Here is a 25,584-nt window from a genome sequence, read left to right on the forward strand (position 1 = left end):
TTTATATTTATTTTATGATGTTCCCAATAAATTGGCAATGTGACCCATTTTATTTGAAGGCTAAGGTTGTTTAGTCCTAATTTTGTCGCTGTCCTCCAGAATCATGGAATGAAACGCAATACCTTTTACTTATTTCCCTAGATACTCTAATCCCTCCCTGCTTTACAAGTATCTTTGAGCTGTTCTTCCCTTTGTATCCACAGCAACATGAAATCCCCACTGGAATTATTTGCTGCTAAAATGCAGGTGCACTTGTTTAATGTTTCATTGGTTTGAGCTCTTAACTTGGACGCTTTTTTTCCTCCACAAAATGGTGACCTGTGGTTTCAAAGCATATGCTTCACTGTGATATTAGGTGTTGTTTATATACATTAAAACTGAATCCATCAAATCTAACAGTATTGATTTCCAGTGGTTTTGCTATTCCTTAATTGTTAAAACTGTGACTTCTTTGAAGGTTGGGCCTTCTGTTTAAATCTAATAGTTGCTTAAATTAAATTTTTAAAAATTAAAATTTCAGTCAAACAACCATTGGTATTTAGGATAGTTTTCTGTTTTGAATTTCAGGGCTACCTATATGCCTACATATAAAATTGCATTCTTATCATACCTCAGATTTATTTATATGTATATGAAACTAAATATTTGGATTTTCCAAATAAGAAAAGCATAAAAGGTTTTTTAAGTTGAAAAAATTCAGCCTCCCCCCCATCAAACAAATAAACAAGATTAGGTTAAATCCAATGGGGAAACTGACTAATATTTTCATACCATTTAGGCTGAGAAATATTTTTTAAATGTAACATTATTAGTCTTGTAATTTTTTTAATGTTTGATTGGTATATATAATTACTTAAACATTTCAATGGATGGGTTGCTAATTTTGTAGGTAAGAATCAGGAACAATCAGAAAACAGTCCATGTACTGCATTGATATCCATATGATGGAAGGAGAAAACAAAAAAGGCCCCTAGCACAGTTAGTGGTCCTGACCCCTTCTATAGCGAACTGATGAAAGACATAGAAACAAGTAACCTAAGAGATGAATATTCCCACAAATATGGGTTGCAATCTATAACACTGAAAGGAATGCCCACTTCAAAGAGATCACAATTCCATTTGATTATTTTGATTTATCTGCAATTGAATCAATGTGGGTTCCATTAGAGATGAATTTAGAACTGGAATGTATCTCAGAGGTCATGTAGTCCAATCTTCTTTCCCTCAAGTGGTGAGGATTTTAATTCAAGTATGCCTTCTCATTCTATTTTTTTCCATATTTACCCCTCATTCTTCCATAAAAGCTTTACCCTGTTTGCTTAAGATTTTATGCTGGATCTCCTGATATTGAATGGATACATTGGAATGCATGGGCTCTCCATCAATTCTCCTTTGCTCTTGCCACATAGGTTCATAGATCCATAGATAGTTAGAAGATATCTCCAGAGGTCATCTATTTCCTCCCTCTGTCTCTATCTTCATTTCATAGATTAGAAAAAAGGCACATGGGGGGGGGCAGCCAGGTAGCTCAGTGGATTGAGAGTCAGGCCTAAAGACAGGAGGTCCTGAGTTCAAATTTAGCCTCAGACACTTCCTAGCTGTGTGATTCTGGGCAAGTCATTTAACCCCCATTGCCTAGCCCAGTGGTTCCCAAACTTTTTTGGCCTACTGCCCCCTTTCCAGAAAAAATATTAATTGGTGCCCCTGGAAATTAATTTTTTTAAATTTTAATAGCAATTAATAGGAAAGATAAATGTACCTGTGGCCATCACCACTTCCCTGGATCACTGCAGCACCCACCAGGGGGTGGTGGTACCCACTTTGGGAATCACTGGCCTAGCCCTTACCACTCTTCTGCCTTAGAACCAATATTGGTTCTAAGGCAGAAAGTAAGGGTTTGGAAAAAAAAAGCTCATGAAGGTCACCACGGAGGAGGGATTTGAACAAGTTGAACAACTTTTAGTTGATAATGTACTGTACCTCATTACTACCACAAATTATCCAAAACTAGGGTCCACATAATACAATTTACTATTGTCCTCTAGGTAACTTTCAGCTTCACTTCCGTGTAACTTATGATGTTCAATGTGTCAGCCATACACTTTTGCTTGAACAATATTATTGCTAAAAGATAGGCCTTTGTTTTAGACCAAAAGCTTGGTGCTTCTAAAAGATCTCGGTAATTTCCCAAAGGCAATCCAACCTGATCTCCTCCCCTCATTCAATTCTGGATCTAGAACATTGTCCAAGTTCAATGTCTGTCAAAATTATTAATCCATAATGATTGTCTATCCAATTGCATATCAATAAACATTCTTCAACCAATATTAAAATATTAGTAAAAATGTTAAAAAATACTCCATGCCAAACCAGAGAGAAGACTATGTAAAATAAAATGCTCTACCTTGGAGAAAGGATTTTTATTCACTATCAGGGTTCATAAGACAATATAATAGGAAATGGAAGATTTGGTAAATTACTGAACAATGTAGTTAAACAGATCAGACCATTTAGGTCTTTTCTTTTTGGTGAAATGGCAGATTTGACTCATGATAAAATTCTCAAAATGACCAGATAAGGGCTAGATCTTTTATCTTTTTAATACTATGCAGTCTTAATTCATAGGATCAGAGATTTAGAGCTGGAGAGGACCTTAGAAAACATCTAGTCTAACTCCTTTATTTTATAGATGAGAAAATGGAGGCTTAAATACATTACATGATTTGGCCATGTTCACACAAATAGTAAATGCCGAAAGGATTCTAACCAAAGTACTCTAACTCCAGTGCCCTATTTTGTAAAAGTCAATGGTATACCATGATTAGTGTGCACAAGATAAACCAGAATTTGTGTTGAAACAGTTCTAGGTCATTAATGGAGGAGCATGAAATAGATAAAATAGGGCAGGATTTACAAATAGTCCAGTGCTAAAGATATTAGGGGGAAAGGGTTGGTGAGCTTGCACAGTAGACTTGGAAGGAATATCTTGAGAATTTCAGGTTTCATACTAGTCTTTATTAATATCTGTCCCTACTTGTCTCTGTCAGGCATGATCAATGAAGCACAAAGTTGTGAAGCCCCTCTATATGGCTTCCATTACAGATGAGGTTCTCTCTCTTCCCTGTAAGAGAAAGAATGGATTTTGTCATCTCCCTTTTAGAATAAAACACAGAGTATTAAACTACGGTTCTTTTAGAAAAGTTGGACCCTCAGCCTTTATTATGTATTAGTGACTGACAGCAAACCTCTATATAAGCTTTTAGTCTAGCCCCTCTCTTGTGGGTTATATTTCAAGTATCCGGATTTTATCAGTGCCAGTATCCATTCCCCCTGGGTGGATAGCAGTCCCCTCCATACCATCGTAAAGGGTTTAACAGGTTTTTTGGGCCAACAACTCATCAGTTGGTACCATATCTTCTGATGAGGCAGTGTGGGAAAGAGGAAGGAATGCTGCATTTTGGAGACATAGGGACCTTTCTTCAGATCCCAGCTCTACATAACTTCTCCAAGCCTCAGTTTCTTTGTCAATAGCACAAGAGGCCTGGACTAGATGAACTCAGATCTCTTCTGTCTTTGAGCCTAGGAGTGACCAGGCTGGTCAGCCACCATAAGCCAGGAACCCTTCCCCACTATTCCACAACAAGGCATCAGATAAGAACTTTAGAGAAAGATAAATTAGTTTAAGGCATGCTTTTGACAAATAATTATTTTTAGTTTAATCTGTTCTTCAGAGGGAACTGAAATATATATATATATATATATATGCATATATATATATATATATTCTGATAGAAAGAATGGTAGGGAATCGGTCTGAATACACTGTTGTTGTTTCAGAGTATCCCAGTTCCCTTTAGGGCCAGTGCACACACCTTCTTTAAGACCAAATAGTATAACAAGTATTGAAGTTTATTTATAAATAAAGGGTAGATATTGAGGACTGAAACATAAGGACACCCAAGTACTACAAATCTACTTCTCCAACCCCAAATCTATGTCCATCACAAGGCTAACTCTTCTGGTCTTTAAGCTACACTAATTCTTCCTGGCTAGCTATTTCCCACCAAAACTCTTTACTCTACCTAACTAAATCCTCAACTGATTGGAGTTAGATATCTCCAAGTTGTCTCCAAAAGTCACTAAGAATGAATTCAAGATGACTGAGTTCACTCAAGAACAGAGGATGGCTCTGAGGATGCCCCTCAGAACCCCACAAACAGGATCTCCAGGTAAAACTTCTCTTGAGAAATATTGGTAAACAACAGGATCCGATCTGTCAGATGTCTCTCCAGTCAAACAGGAATCTCCAAAACTGTTAGCAATGGTCATCTCTTACAAAGGGTTGAAGTAAGGGAAAACCTCAGAAGCACAGCCTCCCTCTCCCAGCTCAGGCCAGGAAGAAGTGACAGTTGCTTCTCTCTAATTGCTTCCTATTGCTCTCCTGCATTTCAAGATTCATTCCAGAGAACCCACAGAATCTGATTTCTTTATGAACCTCATTTGATTTCATATAAATTCCTCAAAATAACAAAACTGCATTACTTATAAGAAAATTATGAATTTCAGAAATCTTTACTATGAGACAAATCTTTCAATTTCCCCAAATTAGTGGAATTTTATTGTCTTTAAGAAGAAAAAAAAAAGTGTAGACTTTCTCATTAAGTAGCAACCAAGGAAACATTCCATGTTTTTTTACAGCTCACCAATAAACAACTGAAGTGGTGTCTTCACAGTTCATTAAAACAAATGGTTTTTGCCTGTCATCTTAAAGAGAGGGGGGAAAGGAAAAAAATGAGAGAAAATTTTAAACACAAAAATTTTTTAAACTTTGAGTTTTTTGTTTCTTTGTAATTAAGAAAAATAAAATAAAAATGTAAAAAAAAGTTAAAACAGTTCTATTTGAATGTTATACTACAATGTTTTCCTTAGTCGAAATGACATATTATTTTAAAAATATCAAATTTGATTTTAATAAACTCAGTGATTTACAGATCATATTCTGTTTCTTCCTCAGCCCACACCTGAAGTTTAATAACCTTACCCTGATTTCAATACATGGACTTCCAGGAAAAAATCTTCTTCACACTGGACTGAGAAAATTTTTAGCAAGCGAGTATGAATTCTATTTTTTACTTCATTCTGAAATCGGAATATTGGCATATGTATGCATTTATATTTAGTCTAAATGACAAAATTATGGGAAACAATAACTCACATTTTATTAAAGATTTACAAGATAATTTTTCTAACCATGATATATCCTTATTTTGTGACAGGGAAACTGTGGTTATTAGGGGTTGCATAAGGTCCCTCTGATTACACAGCTTATCAGTGTCTGAGGTAAAATTTAAATCTGTTGTCTTCTGGGTTCAGCATTCTCTCCATGATGCTACCTTTTTGAAATGGAAAGCAATCTGTGGTTTCGGAGATATTGTTAATGCATCCCAATGGCAGAAATTGATGGGTTTCAGTTTTCTCGATAACTATATACATACTATCTTTATCATTTTACAACTCCATATTAAAAACTAAAAAGTCTATTCCTAAGGTAATGAACTGATTTTTTTCCTCAAAGCCTACAGAAAGAGTTGCTGTGATTAAAAAACAAACAAGTACAAAATTACTATTGTCTGAACATTAGTAATAGATTTATACTATCTTCATGTATAAGTATATCCATAACATTTAAATGAACAAAAATCAACTTTCTTTCCCTTTTACCTCCCATCACATTAAAAAAAAGAAGAAAACTAGAATCAATGTAACAAATATCCAAACAAATTTCCGTATTGGGTATGTCACATAAAATTAGTTTATTGCTTGCTTTAAGATAAGTTTTCCTACTAATCATTTGCCAACAAGCAAAAAGAATCTGTGATTCCCTTTAAGACACAGGCTTCGTCTTCACAATATCTCAAAATCTAGACAATTCAGCTAATTCCATGTAATATACCAGTGGCTTGTAGGATTGGAATCCAAATTAGATTTCTGTTGTGAGAACCTCTAAGGTTCTACTAACCATACTGTCTTGAATGAATAGTTTGACAGAAAGTAATAACTGGCATCATTTGAGAATGATCCTGTCATTAGATGTGTAAACACAGCTTAAGTCATTCAGGCATCCACCTTTGAGGAGGTAAATGGTGCCGTGGTTCTCAGCAACTGCTTGAAGAGCCCTAACCAGGAAATGGCAATTCATATTATCTCCACAAATACAGGTCTCAGTTACCTTTGGTCATAGGATATGAGAATAATATGGAGATCTGAGCTCCACAGATTACTCAAATGCCCATGTACAGCATAGCTAGTTACTCAATAAATATTTGCCAAGTTTAATTCTAATCATTTGTTTAAAACTTCTCTCTACAAATGTTTTTTTACCCTCACTATTACCAAGAAGCACAATTGGCTGACTTAATTTTCCCTTCTTTTTCCCAACTCTGACTCCCTTCTGGTGCTAATGATAAGGGATATAATCAAAGCGCAGGCAGTAGGATAGAGAAGAAGGAAGAGACCTAGTCAACCACTTGGCCTTTTTCATAGGATTGTTATAAAAGTATGAATCAAAATTTAATTTAAAAAAAGATCATATGAGATGAGTATGTAAAAATGCTTTGTAAACTATAAAGCATTATACAATTATATTATTGTAATAACTTATTTCCCAGGTCCATTGAAGTTCTAAAAGTTTTTCATCATTTTAAGTACAGAACTCCAGCCTAATTGCACTTCTCCTACAGGTGTATCTCTTTAATTCAGTACATAGCTGCTCTGAATCTAAATTTTTACTGCCAGTCCTATGGTGGAGCTGGTTATTTTATAATTATGACCCATTTTTTTAAAACATTTTTCTGACCTTGACGTTTGCTGGTTATGGTTTGTTTTTGCTGCCCATTTCCAAAATTTCCATTGAAGATTATCTCTCTTTCAGAGGCAGGAACAAGTATATGCACAAGGCTTCTTTTGTTTCCAGAAGCTACCTGCCTTGGTTCCTTTTGTCTCCTCAGGAGCCCTGGTATATTTATCTTTCTTGTCATCAAGCCATCAGTGAGACAGTTTCTCCCATGCTGGACTATTAATGGCCATTAACTGTCTGCTCAGGGAAATCACTTTGGAAAAATTCATACTTCTCCCTCCCAAGGCTAGCTTTCACCCATCTGCTGAATAAATCAATAAAATCCCAATATTTTTTTTGCTGGGAGAAAAGGAGAGAGAGAGTTAGATTTTTCACTTCAAAAATCACATTTTAAAAATTAGAAATGCTTTTAATTCAATCTACTAAATAATCACCTCCAAAAACTTAGTGCTTCCTTTTTCTTCTGAGGAAACGACTAAAAATTACTGCCTTTATGTACCAATTCTCATCAGACAAGCTCTCAAATTTAAACTATTAAATATGCATTCTGACATTATCAATAATACTATCATTAAAAATAGTATTACCTTAGCCTTCTACAGATTTCCCCTGGTAGAATTTATCTTTGAGTGAAGGCTCATGAAAGTAATCCTCATACACTAAATGTATTTAAATTTTCTTCATCTTGTAAAACCTGCTATAATATTGCTAATATGGAAGAAATGGTACAATAAATATGAATAATCCCTTTAGGAGTTCTTATGAATGTATAACTAAAACCAGTGTATTTTCTCTTTTAAGGTAAAAGTCAAAAACTTTTCATAAGGGAATTTTATTCTGGTATATGTCATTTTCCTGTGATCCAAACACATCCAATATTCTTTTCTCATTAAAAGATTTTTGTGTGTGCTGTTTTATCCCCCTATGGCCTTCACAGAGAGATACAAAGCAAAGAACTGCATTACCTTTCACAGTCTTTACAATATAGCTAATGTGCTTCCATTACTAGGATTCTGTTTGAGCTTAGAAAACAGAATAGTATCTCTACCTTCCAACGTGTGGATCAAAAAGAAAAGTGTTCATCTATTACCCCATTAGGATTCTGTTTACATATCTTTTTGTATAAAAAGAATAAGCACAAACATGATTATATAATGATGCCATTCATGTATATTATATATAGAGATATGTATATATAAAACTTCAATTTTCAAAGCCTTTTCATATACATTATCTCATTTGATCCTTCTCACAGGCTTGGGAGGGAGAGTGGGTTTTAGCCTTTCCCTATAAATGAAGAACTTGAGCTCCAAAGAGATTGAAATGACTTCCCTAAAGTCACATGATTAGCAAATAGCAGAGCTGATGGGGTTTTTTGGGAAGGAGGGCTGTTGGTTGTTTTTTTTTCTTTAGAGGCAGAGTAGTTCAATAAAAATAATGGTAGACTTAGAATCATAAAGTCTTCGTTTGAGTCCAAATTCTTTCACTTTTCATATAATCATTCTATTTAATATAAAATATAATTACAATAGAAATTGTAAGACAATGGGCAGTACAAAAATGAAGCATCCCATGATTTTGAGGAGTTTACAGTACTACTTTTAATTTTTGAGAAGTATTAATAAATAGAACTGGATCCCAAAGTTCTCTAGAACTATAAGCCTTGTATTTAGGATTCCTCAAAGCAGTTATCTTCCTCTAACTTCTATTTCCTTGTAGTCAGTGGTCACTTCATTAAAAAAGTACTCCATTATTCTAATCTAAACAAGAGGCACCTAAGTGGTGCAGTGGTTAGAGTAATGGATCTGGAATTCAGGAAGACTTGAGTTCAACTATGGCCTCAGAAATTTACTAGCTTTTCTCTCAGCCTCAGTTTCTTTAATTCTAAAATGTGGATAATAATAGCACCTACCCCTCAATGTTGTTATAAGGATCAAATGAGATAATATTTGTAAAATGCTTAGTATATAGTAGGCACTTAACAAGTGCTTCTTTTCCCCTCTAAAAATCAGAAAGAAATTTTCCACAGCTCTGGAGAAGAAGCAGTGGAAAGAGTGTGGTTGGTATGCATTAGTGACTTAAAAAATCCCTGTTGTGGAATGGTCCAAAGCTGGGAGGGATAATTTAGCTTTAGCAGGAGGATGTCAATTTGTAACTAAGTGTTTCATAACGAATAATCTCTTAGTATAGGCTCTGGTAAACTCACAGCAAGAAAACAGACTTGAACCACTAGGGGACCTCAACCAACCCACCAGATGTCTAATTAATGCCTGCTGTCAGCTGCTCAAATGTCACTTATGGATATTCTTTCTTCACAGCCACTGTTTTAATGATAAAGATTATGCATTGATGTCACTTTGTTCCTGGGTTAATGTTGTGGTTGGTAAAATGATTGGCATAAACAGAGCTGCCAAGCACGTCATCCTTTCCAATGAAAAGATAGTGCCATATGACCACCTCATCCTCTGTACTGGGCAGCAATACCAGGTAAGGCTGTGTTGTGCACGTAGGGCAGAAACCAATGTGTTTGATGATTACCGTGATTAACGATTAATCCATTTACCGGGGCACACACTCCTCATGTAAAGAGCATCTCCTCTTGTCTGTGGATGGTGACAGCTGCTGTTCTATGTCTATAAAGCACTCTTAAAGGCATACTCGTGACCAGAATTGTATCCTGAAACCCTCCTCTCATCACATTCCAACAAAAACATTCTGTTCAAGGATAAAAATGATAACGAGTTGGAGAAATGTCACTCTTTAATCTGTTGACTAAAAGACTAACATTTACTGCTCTTTATAGCAGAATTCAGGCATGCATCTGAGGGGTAAGTTAATAGATGTCTGAAGTCTATTGCCGTTGGACTGCATAATGTAGCTTTTCCTGCCCTGTCCAGTAGGAATACTTACCTTCCCTTAAACATGACTTTGTGCTTTACTCCTTTCACTGACAGCTCTTTTATTCTTTTTTAAAAAGAGTTCCAGTTTTCAAAGGTTATAGGGAGAGTTGCTTTTCTTGAGAAAAGGATACAGAATAAACTGGAAAAAATATTTGAAATGCGAACATTTCTTTTTTCTTTTGATGTCTCCTAACCATACAGATCTTTTACTTTCTTTCCCTTCCTTTCTCCCTGGGTATGTTTCAATTTATTATCTGCAAATTGTACATCTTTCCCCAGTGTAGAGTTCCCTGCCACTTTGGAAGAAGCTCTGCATGGAAGAAATGGCCAGGATACTGATTGAAATGAGCATCTGCCCATGTGTGTCCAGCTGCCCTTGTGGCATTAGCTTGTGGCACATTAAGCTCTTGCCATTTTTACAACTGGAAAAACTAAATGGAGAAGTGATCAACGGGGTTCCAATTTAATTTTCCCCCAGAATAGGAGAATTAAAGGTAACCAGAATGATGTGGAAAAGGCAGCTGAATTCAGGAGGGAGTTTATGTTGTTTTCTTTTGAAATTTCTTCCTTTGTCACTTATCTAGTGACCAGGCCCCAGAATTGTGGATGTTTTTATGACTTCCTTTAACAATATAAAATTTAAATTTGCCAAATTTAAGTTCAAAATGTTACTGAGTAACCTGTACACTGTAACCCATATTGTAATAGTCCCAGAGAGCTATCTGAACTTTAGAGAAATTAAATTATTTGTCCCTGGTCTTATGACTAGTAAATATCAGGTTTCAGTTTTAAGCCTAGATTTTCTGGAGTTTAAGTCCAATACTCTATATACTAATCCACTGGTGACAACCTCAAATAGAAATGGATTCCTGATGGTGCAGATGGACTTAGAAAAACACAAATTAACATTCTCTTTGTAGTATTATATTTTTATTTATTTCAACAAACACTTACCAATTACATTTTAATCTGGTTCAGGCAGCAAATGGAAGTTTTGTTGGCTACCTATAGCTTGCTGGTTCTGATTCTGACCCTTCTGCTAAGTGACTGTAAATATTAAAAATTGTTAAAAAATGTAATCCTGCCTAGAACCTGACAAAAAAATTTAAAATAACAAAACCACAAACTATTATTCTTGGTATAATTCTTTAACAAAGGAACCCTTTTTGTAGCTCCACATAAATATTTTTGGAGGGGGTATAGATTAAAAGAGTTGACAGGCATGAGAAAGAAAAGTGGAAATTTTTCAATGGGTCTAACTCTTTCTGGATTCAATAGGACATGATATTAGCCTAAAATGGCACAATAAAATGGTAATAGCCAAATCTTATTTCTTGGATTTGTGATCCAAAAAATGTTAACAAAGAAGACTCATGTTTTCTTTCTATCTTTTTTAAAACTCCTACCTTCTGTCTTAGAATCAATACTGTGTATTGGTTCCAAGGCAGAAGAGTGGTAAGGGGTAGACCAGTGATGGGCAAACTAGGTGGGGCAAAGGAAAGGAAATGCTCATCTGTCAGTCTGTTTCTAAGGCAACTCTTTCGAAGTTTCATTGTTTTGTATCCTAACCACTGTATTTGTCAGGTTTAGAATAATGCTGCCCCACTGGATAGAACATTTCAGGGGGTTGCATCTGACCCACAGGCTGTAGTTTGCCCATCACTGGTCTGGACTATGGGGGTTAAGTGACTTACCCAAGGTCACACAGCTAGTAAGTATCTGAGGCCAGATTTGAACCCAAGACCTCCCAAATCTAGGCCAGTGGCTCTCAATCCACTGAGCCACCTAGCTACCCCTTTTATATTTTCTTTTGTTGAGAGAGGTGTGAGGAAGGATTCTCTTTAATGGATTTGGAAAGAACATAAAATTCTTTTTCTTCAGGCACAAAAAAAGAAGAACTAATGACTATAGAGGAGACTTTGATGACTGAGAGATTTCTTAGGTTTATCCAAGGGCCTACATTTCTATTGATATGATCGAATAGAGGGTAAATTGATTAAGGTAAAAGAATTGTTACAAGTAGGCAATGAACATGATGACAAATGTGATTGCTACCAAGAGAATCACACTAAACAATTGAAAGGAAGCATGGAATAGTCAAAAGATCTAGCCTTTAGTCTCAACAATTTAACATATAGGTTTATCAAGGTCCTTAGCCTCCATGAACCTCATAGTTTTTAATTTGTAAAATGGGCAAAATATTTTTCCAAACTTGTATCTTGACAAAATTCTAGAATATATTGCTAATGGTTAAGGTGTTATACATACAGTTTACCTAGATTTCAGCCATAGGTTTAGCAAAAATCTGTGAGGCTAACTTTTTGGACAAGATCTAGATGCAAAGATCAGATATCAATAATAGTTCAATATCAACTTGGAAAGATTACAGTGGAATGTCTTATGTAATTGTGCTTGATCTTATGTTTCTTAATATTTTTACAAATGATTTGGAGGCATGTGCATCAAATTTACACATTACAAAAAACTGGGATATAGAGAGTTAACATACTTGATGATAGTCAAGAATGAAAAATATTTTGTAGTTTAGATTTTTGCCAAAGAATGGTTGAAGGAAATGTGGATGCTGAGTCTGGAGAAGACTTAGGAATGGGCATGGTAAATATATTCAAGTATTTTAAGGGTTATCATTTAGAATAGGGATTAAACATATTCCCCTGGGCCCCAAAGGGCAAAGCTAGAAGGAATCAGTCAAAGTTACAAAAGCCAATTTCAGCTTAATATAAAGATATATTTTCTTACAGAATTTTATTCAAAAGTAGAAAGGGGAAGGGGAAGTCAAGATGGTTGAGTAGAAGGAAGAAGTACAGTCTAGCTGTCCCACAAAGCTTCTGCCACAAAGATCTAGAAAATGTACCAGACTGAATTCTGAATAAAAAAAAAATCCAAGAAAAGTCACAGTGAGTCATTTTTTCCAGCCTAGGGTAGTTTAAAGAGACAAACAAAGAAGTCTGTGGACACTGGTGACAGGGTCTGCCCAGATGTCCAAACCAGTGACTAAAAGAGATATGAGACTGGGCATCAAGGCATGAAGCAACAGGCCAGGAAGGGCAGAGGAATCTGTTCCATTTCATAGCTCTGTCACATATCATCCAGTTCTGGATCAAATTGAGGAGGGCTTCATACACATAGGAGCTGTGGAGAAGAGTGTTATGTACTAAGCAAGCAACAAGTTCAGAAGCAAATAGTAGTTGTATTGTTCTGATCTGATAAATCTCTGTTTTCTTTTCACTTCTATCCTCCACCCCAGAGTAGTAAGCCTACAGTGGAATAATGTGGGCAGGAGTTCCAGGTCAAAGTGAAGACAGTTCAGTCACCTTGAGTGGCAGTGAGCTACTGAAATTGGCAGTCAGGAACAAGCCAACGGACCCAAACCTGAATCAGGCACTTGAATCAGATCAGGAAGGCAGTGAGCAGACTTCATCTATATCATATCACTTTGAGAGCACTGAAAGTTCTCAGGCCCTGAACTGGAGCTGCAAAAATGGTAGAAGGATGTAAGAGGACAGACCCTCAGGCCAGATATCCCCCTATAGAAGTGTTCAAAACCTAGTTCAAACATAAACTCCAAAGTCAAGAAGTAGGCTGGAAGACTAGGCAAATAAAAAAAAACTCCCACCATAAAGAGCTAATATGATGAGAAAGGCTAAAAAAAACAAAGCTGTACAAAGAGAATGACACAAAAAATATCTACAAAGGATATTTCAGAGGAAATTGAAGCATGAACACAAGTCCAACAAGAATTCCTGGAAGAGTTAACACAAGATCTAAGCAAAAGAACTAAAAATTATTTAAGCAAATGAGAATATTACAGGGGAAATGGTAAAAGAAATGAAAGGTATGAAAGAAAAATAAGCAAAGAGAATTAACAGTTTGGAACAAAAGATAGAAAGTCTTGCTGAAGAAAATAATTTCTTGAAAATTAGATTGAGCAAATAGAAGCTAACTCTATGAGACATCAAGCACTATTAAACCAAAAAAAATTTAAATTGGAAATAGAAGAAAATGGGAGGTATCTCCTAGCAAAAAAGACTGATCTGGAAAATAGACTGAGGGAAGATAACTTAAGAAACTTGGACTATCTAAAAGCCATTAACCCTTCCCCCCCATCCAAAAAAAGAGCCCAGAAATATTTAAAGGAATTTTAAAAGAAAAAGGGCAAAATAGAAATTAAAAGAATTTGGCTATTGCCACTAAGAATATAATATCCCAGAAGTCATAAAATCCAAGCTTATATGCAAGAATAATATAAGCAGCAAAACAGTATAATCCTATAGGCAGAAAATGGATTTTTACTGAAATAGAAGACTTCTTAGAATCCCTGATGAAAAGGCCAGAACCAAGTAGAAAATCTGACATACAAACACAAAAGTTAAGAGAAGTAAAGTGATTTAAACCTGAGTAAGCAATCATAAGGGACTAGGTTAAGTGGTTTATATGAGGAAAAGATACATGTAGTTCCCCTAGACTCTCATTGGGGGTCATAAAGGAAAATCTAAGACAGAAGGCCTAGGAATGATTATGTTATGTTTGATGATATTAAAAGAAGAATATAAGGATTTTGAAAGAAAAATACACTGGGAGAAGGAAAAGATAGAATGTGGATAATTATCTCACATAAATAAGATTCACAAATAGAACTATTTACAACAAGGAAAGAGTGAGAGAGATCAGGTGACTCTTGAACTTCACATATGAAATGGTAAGGCATAAAAATACACATATAAACAGTTTGGTACAGAAGTACATTTCACTCAGCAGGGAAACAAGGGAAAGGGATTTAAGGAAAGAAGGGGAACAAGAGGGAGGAAATAGTAATGGAGAGAGTAGTTAGAAGCATGGCAAACCTTTAATAAAGAGATGGAAAACAAAGAGAAAAAAACTATGAAAAGAGATGAAGAGAGAGATACAACAATCATAACTATGAATGTGAATGAGATAAACTCAGCCATAAAATGGAAGAGGGTTAGACTGGAAACCAGAATCTACCAATATGTTACATTCAAGAAACATATTTAAAATAGGTACAAACAGGGTTAAAATAATCTTTTGGGTTCCAGCTGAAGTTTAAATAATGGCAGAGATAGCATTTGTGATGTCAGGCAAAGCAACAAACGTCTAAAAATAGACCTAAGTAAAGGATAGAAAAATTATGTTTTACTAAAAGGTACCATAAAAATGAATGGATATCAATACTAAACACACACACACACACACACACACACACACACACACACACACACAAACGGTATAGCTTCTAAATACTCAAAGGAAAAGTTAAATTAATTACATGGAGAAATGTTAAAATAATGATTGAACTAAATTACTCCTCTCAGACCTAGATAAATCTAAACAAAAAGGCAATGAAGAACTTAAATAGAAAACTTATATGTAACAGACTGCTAGAGAACATTGAATGGGAATAGAAAGTAATATATCTATTTCTTCAACTACACATGACATCTTCACAAAAATTTACTATTAGAACAAAAAAAATCTCACTAAAATGACAGAAAAGCTGAAATATTAAATGTACTTTTCCCTGACCATTCTGCAATAAAAAAATACATGCAATAAAGGTCCTTTGAAGCATAAATTAAAATTAAATTTGAAACCAAATAAATCCTAAGAATGAGTAAATAACAAATCACAAAAATAATCAATTTCATTAAAGATAATGACAGCCATGAGTTGATATACCTAAATTTTTGAGATTCATGCAAAGCAATATTTTGGGGGGGAAATTATATCTCTAACACTTTCAATGACAAAAGAACAGGTCAACTAATTGGGCATGCAACTAAAAAATTACTAGAAAAACAATTAACAAAAAACCTTCAACCAAAAGCCAAAATAGAAATCTTGAAAACCAAGGGGGAGGTCAATAAAATTGAAAGCAAAAAAATCCATGGAATTAATGAATTAAGAGCTGGTTCTTTGGGAGAAAATCATCAAAATAGATAAGATATTAGCTAATTTGTTTTTTAAAAAGAAGAAAACTAAGTTACATGTATCCAAAATTAAAAAGGTAAGTTTACCTTTTTAAAGGTATTCATTAAAAATGAATGAAGAAGAAATGAAAGAAATTGTTAGGAGCTACTTTGCTCAACTAAATGCCTATAAAACTGCCACTCTAAATGAAATGAGTGAATATTTACAAAAATCTAAATTGCTCAGATTAACAAAACAGGAAATAGAACAAATCAAAATAACCTCCAAAAGGGAAAAAAACCTAGTTGAAATTTATTCAAATGTGAATTTTACCAAATATTTAAAGAACAATCCAATCTAATATGGTGTAAACTAAAAAATTAGGTAGACTAGAAACTCAACTCTATTACTTAGTACTTTGTATGACTATGGACAAATAATTTGATCTCCCTGAGACCCAGCTTCTTCATCTGTAAAATAATAGAATGATTAAAATCTGGTGGCACAACTATAACATTTACCATTTGGGATTAAGAAGAAAAACTGCTTAATTTTTACTTACTTTTTACTTAAATAATCTTTACGCTAAGGACTACTAGTATATATGTATAGACATGTTTATGTGTGCCATGTTATATTCTACAGTAAGTTTTTAGGAGCAAAATTTTTTGCTTATGAAGGGCCCAAGTTTCTTTAGCACTCTGGCATTTGCTTTTAAAGCCACATAATGCAATTATTACTTAATTTCTCCTCTTGAACTCTTTGAAAATAACAATGTTTTATCTGAACACAGAAATAGTAGAGAGATAAAGCAGAATAATGAGAATAACACTGGATATTGGATCCAGAGAATCTGGGTTCAAACCCTGGTTTTGCCACTTATTATCTGTATGTTTTAAGTCACTTAATTTCCCTAGACCTCAGATTTCTTATAATTAAAATGAAAAAATTATTGGATCATATGACTACTAAGGTAATCACTGGCTGATAATGAGGGTCTTGGATCTAGATGATGTTCTCTTTGGCAGTGTCAAGACACAAAGAGAAAAGAGTAAAAGTTATACTATAATATAATTAACTTAACATTACACTTTAAAGTTTGTAGAACACTACATAGTTTATCTCATTTGATCTTTACCAACACTGTGAGGCAGATGCTATTATTATTCCCATTCTACAGGTGAGGAGCTGAGGCAAAATAGCTTTTGAAGACCCTCTACTAGCTAATCACCACTAAATTCCTTTGGTGTTCTTATGCTCAAGACTTCAGGCACCTCAGCATCAGGACCCAGTACAGAAGACCTCCCCAGGGACACTACCAGAGAAGAATAGTCATAAACACAAATTGAAATACGCCCAGGCATAACTGATGCTGATAGGGGAGGTCCTGTTTACTCTCTACCTCTGGGTAAACAGAATAAGAACTGATTTCCAAATACCAATAATGGAAACCCCACTAATTCTTGTTGACTTTATTGACTTCAAAATTATGTCCCCCTGTCAGGTACCTTCATCTTCCCACTTTCTTTGTCAGTTTTCAAATTTGTATTATCTTCCCCTATTAAAATGTAACTCCTTGAAGGCAGAAGCTGCACTTAAAAAATCTTTTTTTAATTTCCATTTGTAATTCTAGCATTTAGTGCTGTGCCTGGCACATAGTGCTGGTTTTCTCACTCTTATTGTAGCCAGGCCCACTACAGGAAAGAGATTCATGCACTCCGGGATTGCCAACTCTAGTTTGCTCCTTTCCTTCCCTTACTACTTGGATCTACAACCTCTGATTCTATTGTAAAATCATGGTTTACTAATCTCATCCTACTCTACTAATTAAGACCTTCTTCATGCTTTACATAATTTCAAATCTCTCTCTCTTAATTTCCCTATTCCTTCAAAATCCACTATCATCCTTCCAGTTATCCAGATTCACCATATTGGAATCATCTATGACTTTTCTCTTTCTCTCATTCTGCTGTGAGTTGCCAAGCCTTATTGATTCTATCGCCACAACTCATCACCTCATCTCTGTTCACACAACCTCTACTTTATTTTAAGTCCTCATCACATTTTGTCTGTATCATTGCAGTATCTTCCTAGCTGCTATCCATTTTTAGTCGTTTAACACTTTGATTCATACTCCACAAAGCTGCCAAATTAAAAATTCTAAAATACAAATCTCTCCCAGTACACTAGGAGAATTGGGATCTTTGGAGGCAGGGAAAGATAACATGTTCTCTTGTCTGTTTTTTCTTATCATTTAGCAGCAAATGCTTTCTAAATGGATGATTTTGTTGTATGGAATCAGAAAAACAAAAACCAATATGTTTAAAACATATACTTGAAAGCCAAAAATATTAGAATGAAATTTTGAGGTTGATGTGACTGACTTTTAGCATCACAGAGGGGTGTAAAAAATACAACTACTGATTGTCCCATACTTCTAAGTAAGGGAATATTCTATAGGTTCTCTAGAGGATGGTCCTACTAGTTTCAATATCAACAGGAAGGATATAGGCCATGAAGAGAGCAATAGTCAAAAGAAAGAGGTTCTTAGCTTCTCTTTATATTCAGAGGAGATTGGTCTTCCCATGTAGACAATGTCCTTATTCATTGCTTCTAAGATCTATGTCACACAACATCAGAGACTGGGCTTCAATATCACTTTTATAGTAATTCTCTGTTTTAATAGGCTCTAAGTTTGGAGTGTGTCACCCCCTCACTAGTATATTTCTAGCCCTATGGGGATAAGAAGCCAACCACTCTGCTCTGTTGGCCATTATCAATACAGTTAGAGGTCCTAAGCACTCTCCACATTGTTACCAAACAGTATGGACACCAGATTTATATTGCACACACAAACTCAGAATTCCTGAGCTCTAGAAAACTGTCAGCTATAGCCTCACAGTCACTTGGATTACAGGCATGTTCTACCATGCCCAGAATCTTCTTGGAATTTTGGACAAGGGCCTTATGGCCAAGGTATGCAAAGATAGTAAACACCAAACAAACAAACGAAGGAAGGAATGAATGAATGAACAAATGACAACATCAGTCTGTTCATAGCCTAAATAGATGACAACTCATTAGTGTTAACCAGTCACCAAACTTTAAATTGCTACAGATACAGTGAACAGATTAACATTCATTTTTGTATAGTAATTCATGCATTGGAGATATCTTATATCTCAACCCTATATCCTATGATCCATGAGATGGATAATCAGGGGAACGAAACACGCTCACTATTAAGTATATGATTCCCATAATCAAACCTTTTGTCTAGCTCCCTATTGCCTCTAGGATAAAATAGAGGCTTCAGCATAGCATTTAAAGCCCTCTACAATATGGTTCCCAGTTAACCTTTCCAGTCTTGTGTCATATTACTCTCTCTTCTAGACAATATGACCTGATATTCCCTGTGCATAAATTCTATCTCCTCCCCAATGCATTTACATAGGTGGTCTCCTATACCTGGAGTGCACTTTGGCTTTCTTGTTTGTTTTGAAACTAGATTTCTCTATCTCAAGCAGGTTGGAAGTACAGTGGCCATTCACAATCTCCATCCCCTATTTATCAGCGTAGGAGCTTTGGCCTCCTATTCCAAGCCCCCAAATCTCCTTGATACACCATGTTGTGAAGGACTTAGGGCAAACACCCTCTCAACTTTAGCTCCCTGCATCTCAGCACTCAGGAGCTTAAGCAATCCACCAGCCTCAGCCTGCTTGGCAGCAGGAATTTCAAACATGCATCATCATGCTTTGCCTGACTACACCCTGTCTTCAACTTTGCCTTTTAGAATCTCTATCTTCTAAATTCAAGGCCATCTTCCACCTAAGGATTTTTGGATCCCCCAATTTTTAATGCTCTATCCATCTTTAAACCCCTCTCTATAACAAAAAAAAAACACCAACCTTTCCCCATCTATCTTAGAACAGATGCTAAGTATCAGTTCCAAGACTGAAGAGTGGTAAAGGGTAGGCAAATGGAGTCAAATGACTCAGTTGCTGAGACCAGATTTGAATCCAAGATGTCTGGCCTCTCTGTCCACTGAGATACCTAGGTGCCCCTTTATAGATGACTTTGTATTATATATCATATTTTTAATATATATACATGATGTATTTTCCTCTCCCCAAACACCAGGAGAATTGAAGTTCCTTGAAGGCAGAACATGCTTCATTGTTGCCTTGTATTTCCAATTCCTGTCACAGCACCTTAAACACAATTGACACTTAATAAGTGCTCATTCAAGTGAATCAAGTTGAATAGAAATGAAATCCCAAACAAAGATGATGCCATTTTGATTAGCTAATTAACAATTTTGGCTGGAAACATCCTCTTGGTGCCAGAAAACACCCTAATTGATGTAGATAGTATGACTTGAGTTTCATAATTTTAAAACACCGATACTCTTGGCATTACTATTATTATTACTCTTTCATTTGTGTGCCACCACAGCCAATTCTCCACACAGAGACCTCTGTTGTATTACTTGAATTTTCTGGACAATTTACTTTGGCCTCAGTCTTTCTAATATCATTGCCAAATTTATCTGTCTGCTGAAATGCCATCCTACAAGCGTGGAAAAACTTGGCATTCAGTAAAGTTTTCCCTACTTCTTCATGATATAGCAATGGCCAAAAAGAACTCCATGTGTGCTAGACCACATAGGAATTGTATAGATTGTGAGGAAGGTCATTATATTTTTACAACTGCAGTAAACTCATTTTCACTTTAGACTTTGTTCTCTTCCCCTGCCTTTTTTTATATCTGCACCTCCACTGTTCGGAAGGGGAATGCACTGAGAGTTTTATAAATTGAAAGGTTATCAATTTGTTCTTCATTAAAATAATTTTCTGAGAAGGATTTTTTCTGATTCATTAAAGCATGATTTACCGAAGTGGTCTGATGTGACTAAAATTCTATTATCTTCTGTGCTACCAGCCCCTCTTCTGTTCTTCATGGTGGTTCCATTAAGATTTCAAAATTTCAATGACATTTTAACTGTTGTGCATATTTTTCATGTTAATAAATAATGGTAGGCTACTTTTGCAATAAGTATTAAGGCTATCTTGAGAAATATATGTCCAATGTTGTTCAAAAGCTATTTTGTAATAAAGAAAAACTCATCTCTAATTGTACCTTTCTAAAACATAGTTTTTGTGATTATGTTCAGAAAATAGATATTTTCCATAAATAGAACCTGTTGACATTTTAGTAATACCAAAAAAAAAACGTCAAAACAAATGGGTTGTATCTTGGATTCAAACTCATTTTAAACAATCATTTAATTTCACATTTCAAAAATCTTTTCTTTCTTAAAGAAAAATTACGACTATTGTTCTGATTCATTGAATTGTAACTGTACAAAAGTTATATACAAAAAGTTCTTTTTTAAGGAATTTTGGGAACAGCACATTGAGCAACATTTCCTTTCCTTAAATGGTTTCTAATAATAAAAAACATATTTTAACTGTCTCATAGGTGAGAGGAATGAGTGCCTTTACCTCTCTACTTAGCTGAAGCAGGGTTATATAACCCCAAAGTTCACAAGGCAGGAGAAAAAAAAAACATGTTTTTCATTATTCTCCTGGGTTCACTTGCCTGCCTCTCCACACCTTAAAGACTTTTGTCTGCATGTTCTTTATAAGGGTGAGTGGGTGCTATCAGTTATTGTTTCCTCAACTGTGGCCAATAGACAATCACAAGTTGGCTGCAAAAAAAAAAAAAGAAAAGAAAAGAAAAGAAAAGAAAAGAAATTCCAAAAGGGGTGCACAGGAGGCTCTTGTGCCCTGCAGGGTGCACAGAAGGCTCTTGTGATCTGCAGGAGCCAGGAGAAAGCATTATGATGTTCTTGAGATCAAAGAAAGAAAGTTAGGCTAATCCTACATTACAGGGAATAAATATCCCTTCGCCCTCCCCCAAACTTTCAATTCAATTGAAAACGGGAACAAAGCTGCTAAAACTGGAAAGCTAGTTCATGTGCTTGTTATATTTTCCTTTTACAATCAGTAGGCAGCAAATCCTGGTTCCAAAATAGACGTTATTTTTAGATACTATCTTTTTATGCTCTCTAATCCAGTATCCTGAGGCTTGTCGTATGTTTAAAAGTATGTGTTCCCTCTGGTCAGGATTGCCCCCCTTATCTTGACCAGTAGGTAGGGGACTCAAATGAAGACTAGCACCTGATGTTCTGTGATACAGGAAATAGTAAGCTACCATGGCAAGGATACAAACACCACAAAATCAACTTTAACTAATACTGTGGTGTGATTCCAAGACCTCTATTTCCATCCAGTCTAAGGTACGGGTGCGGAAAAGAGTGTAACAAATATTTAAGAATATTTAAGAAATTGACTTTACTGTGTGTTGTAAGCAACTGAGACTCAGCAGCTGTGGCAGTGAAAATATTTGCAAAGCTGGGAATTTATACCTGGCAGCTATGGAAGAGAATGGCCAAAACCAAAACTGTCAGTCTTCAGTGCTTTCCTTTCCTTTGTTCTCCCTCTTTGGCAGCCAGCCCCACCCCAACCTTTTGGATTTCCCAGCCTTTATCTGGCAGGTAAGTTGGGCCTGCTCCCTCATTCAAAATGTCCTGCACTGTGTCCCATCCCCTTTGGGCTCTGTTCCGTTAATAAACCAATTTGTGCTGGTGTGTTAATGGCTGTTAATCTGTTAGATATATTATGCTTCCCAGGTAGCCTAATTGCATTTTAATAGGAGGCTTCAGGAATGGGAATGATAGCAAGAGTGAGAATTTCAAATGCCAAGGAAGTGGGTCAGTAGAGGAGATAAGAACCCCTTCTCTTTCCCTCCAAATAATAGCAGGTATATAGTAGGTAGCTGCTTAGGGTAAGGACCAGCTGGGACTGCCAAGCCAGAAAGGCAGCTTTGTGGTACAGTAGCTAGGGTGCTGAGGCTAATGCCAAAAGATCTGAGTTCAAATCTGTCCTTAGACCCTTGATTTAGCTGTATGGCCTGAGGCAAATCACTTAATCTCAATTTCCTGAACTGTAAAATGGGGATAACAACTAGACCTCCTTCATGTAGGGTTGCTATGAGAATCAAATCAAATCTAAATGCTTTATAAATAACACCACAGAGTAGGTACTATATAGATGCTTATTCCCTCTCTCTCCCCACCCCCCCAAACCAAAATGTTTCACATTGAAAAAATTCATAGAGTTTTGTAGACAGTAGGTGCTAAATGTTGATTAAATTGAGTTTTCCTGAACTGTGGCTTACTACCCCTTTTTAGTTGATCACTAATTACTTTTTCTGCTAAGGGTTATTAATGGCACTCCCAGAGGAACATACCTATGCCAGCTATTCTTTGAGTGATGCCTGCATTAGAATGCCATCAACCAACATATTGTTTCTTTTGATATATTTGCCTTAGATCCCATGTCCCACAGGAGCTGACATCACAAAACTATTGACTAACAGAGAGATCCAAGAGGAGAAAAAGCAAAGATACACTGGCAAAATCCCTTCTAATCTTTTCACTCTCAATGATGAGGAGGACTGCTTAAAGGCACTGAAATGGCTAAAAGAGAACTTTGTGTTTTCAAAAGGTAAGGATTTTTGAAACTAAAAACATTTTTAGAGCAGCATTTTATTTCTATAATGAGTCTCATTCTTCATCTAGTTCAGCATATAATTACTGCCTAATTAATTCCAACCAAATCTTTCATCTGTCATGCTTTGTTTTCCAGATTAATTTACAACTTGTTGTCATTTTTGGACACCCAGAATGTTTGCTGGGGGAAAAAAGGCTTGAGATAGTTTAATTATCTATAATTATTATATGCCACAAAATGAATATCCTAAGAGCAAAGCTTGGCTAAAATCATTAACTAATTAAAGAATAATTTAATAAGCAAACATGTTTAGCAATTATATGAAAAATATGTCTCCTTTTGTAAAGCTGAAAAGAGCTAGAAAAAAAAAACAGGAGGTCTAAAATGGGAGAGCTTTTTTTTTCTATTGAAAATCCATTGTCCTCTTCTTCAGTGTTCTCTATAGTCTTTCACACAGATGTACACATTCAAGTTGCATACCACTTTTTGTGCTAAAATGGATGCATAAAAATATGTACAAATGTAGCCATCATTCATAGGTATTTTCAATCAAGTCCTCTATTATTTTAGATTTCATTGAAATTTGGCTGAATTAAAATGCCAATTTTAGAGAATTCAGTTAGTTATACTTTTTTGCCAACATAGTCTATGGATTTGAAAAGTGTAGAAAGTAAGAGGAGCGGAAAGAAGTATAACAGTAAAATAATCTGTCTTTGATGAGAAATTTAAAAGGAATCAATAAGAAATGAAAATTGATGAGCTGTATTTTCACTTGAGTCTTCCAGAACTCTTTAGTCAGCCTTGATCTCTGCCCCATGACCTACAAGTATACAAATACTTAGATGAATGTTATAAACTAAGAATACAGGGGCAAATAATTCCTAACAGTGAGATGGATTGCCATTTGCCATTTGCCATTTGCCTTGCAACTATATCGGAAGATCACCTAGGTCTAACCGTCTGCTCTTCTATGTCCAGCAGATTCCCAGCACTGTTATATGGCCAAATATTGTACCCTAAGGACCCCTCGGTCTTTCCATCCACAATATTGTGCACTATTAAAACTTCTATGCCCTTCCACCTGTCTTGCAGTCGATCTTTTTTATATGAGTTTATACATGTAAACTCCTCCAATTAGTTTGAATTTGTGAAGTTCAGGGTTTGTCTTGTGTTTTTCCCCCCATTTGTAGCCCCAGTGCTTTGCAAAGTCTATAGAACAGTATAAGAACTTGATAAATGTGGTGATTGTTGTTGTTTTGGGTCAATTCATGAGTAGTTCTATATGCCTGTCAGATACTGGTAGTTTCTAATTAGGGAAGTGAAACATTTCTATGGGGTAATGGTAATATCCAGTATGTGACTTAATATTCTGACTTTGGCTAAATTGGAATTAAGATGTAGGTTAAAGAATTTAAGGAGATCAAAGAATTAAGATGTTAGGGATTCTTTAAGGAAGTATCTGTGTGGATATTAAAGGTAGGCTCAAAACGGGTTTCTTTACTATGCCATAAACTGTGGTTCTACTTGAAGGATTGGAGTTCAAATTCTGCCTCTGTTTTTTTTTTTTATTGACTATGTGACTCTGGTCAAGTAGTTTAACCTCTCTGGGACTCAGTTTCCTTATCTGTAAAATAAAGTGGTCTCTAAAATTCCTCTGAGCTCAAAATCTATGATCCTTTGATCCTCCTCTCCTATCATTCCTTCTTTTTCTCCCACCTCCATTCTCTCCTTATCTACTCAATCTCTAATATCCATAATCCTATTCACATATCTCTTTTAAAAAAAACCAACAGTCTTCCTTTGTCTCTACCATCCCCTCAAGTTATCATCCTCTATCTTTTATCCCTTTTGCAGACAAACACTTATAAGGAGTTACCCATACTCCCTTCCCATTCATTTCTCTGGCCTTATTTAACTATGAATTTCAGAAAACTCTGAATTCCTTATTATCCCCCCAAATTACAGTATTCTTATATAGGGATTCCAACTTAGAAGGGAAGCAAAAGGGTATTCAGGAATGAACTGGAGATGAGACCCCCCCCATTTTGAGTTCTTACTTGGTCTTCTGAACCCCTAAACTGTCTGATGCTGCCTTAGAATGTCAGAGAATGTATAAAATAGAAGATAAGTGTGAGAAAGGATGCTCCATAGTTCTTGTATTTGTCCAGACCATCTAGCTCACTTTAATTGTTGTGGGGCTTGTTTTAGTCTATCAAAATATTGCACTGTCAAGCTTGTCCATCCCTTTGATTCTTGGATTAGAAATGATCCTTCTATATTAGTATCAAAAGGAAGATAGTGA

General features: G+C 35.6%; 1 protein-coding gene across 1 annotated transcript in view; it reads left to right on the top strand.

Annotated features, from left to right (window-relative positions):
- Positions 1-25,584, top strand: part of CFAP61 (cilia and flagella associated protein 61) — a 368,321-nt gene that overhangs the window by 219,276 nt on the left and 123,461 nt on the right. Inside the window, exons 15-17 of the mRNA XM_044659499.1 lie at positions 5,015-5,113; positions 9,175-9,343; positions 23,102-23,276. Coding sequence (XP_044515434.1) covers positions 5,015-5,113; positions 9,175-9,343; positions 23,102-23,276 — 443 coding nt within the window. The remainder of the gene's footprint in view (positions 1-5,014; positions 5,114-9,174; positions 9,344-23,101; positions 23,277-25,584) is intronic.

The sequence above is a fragment of the Gracilinanus agilis genome, chromosome 2 (assembly GCF_016433145.1).
Source record: "Gracilinanus agilis isolate LMUSP501 chromosome 2, AgileGrace, whole genome shotgun sequence".
NCBI lineage: Eukaryota > Metazoa > Chordata > Mammalia > Didelphimorphia > Didelphidae > Gracilinanus > Gracilinanus agilis.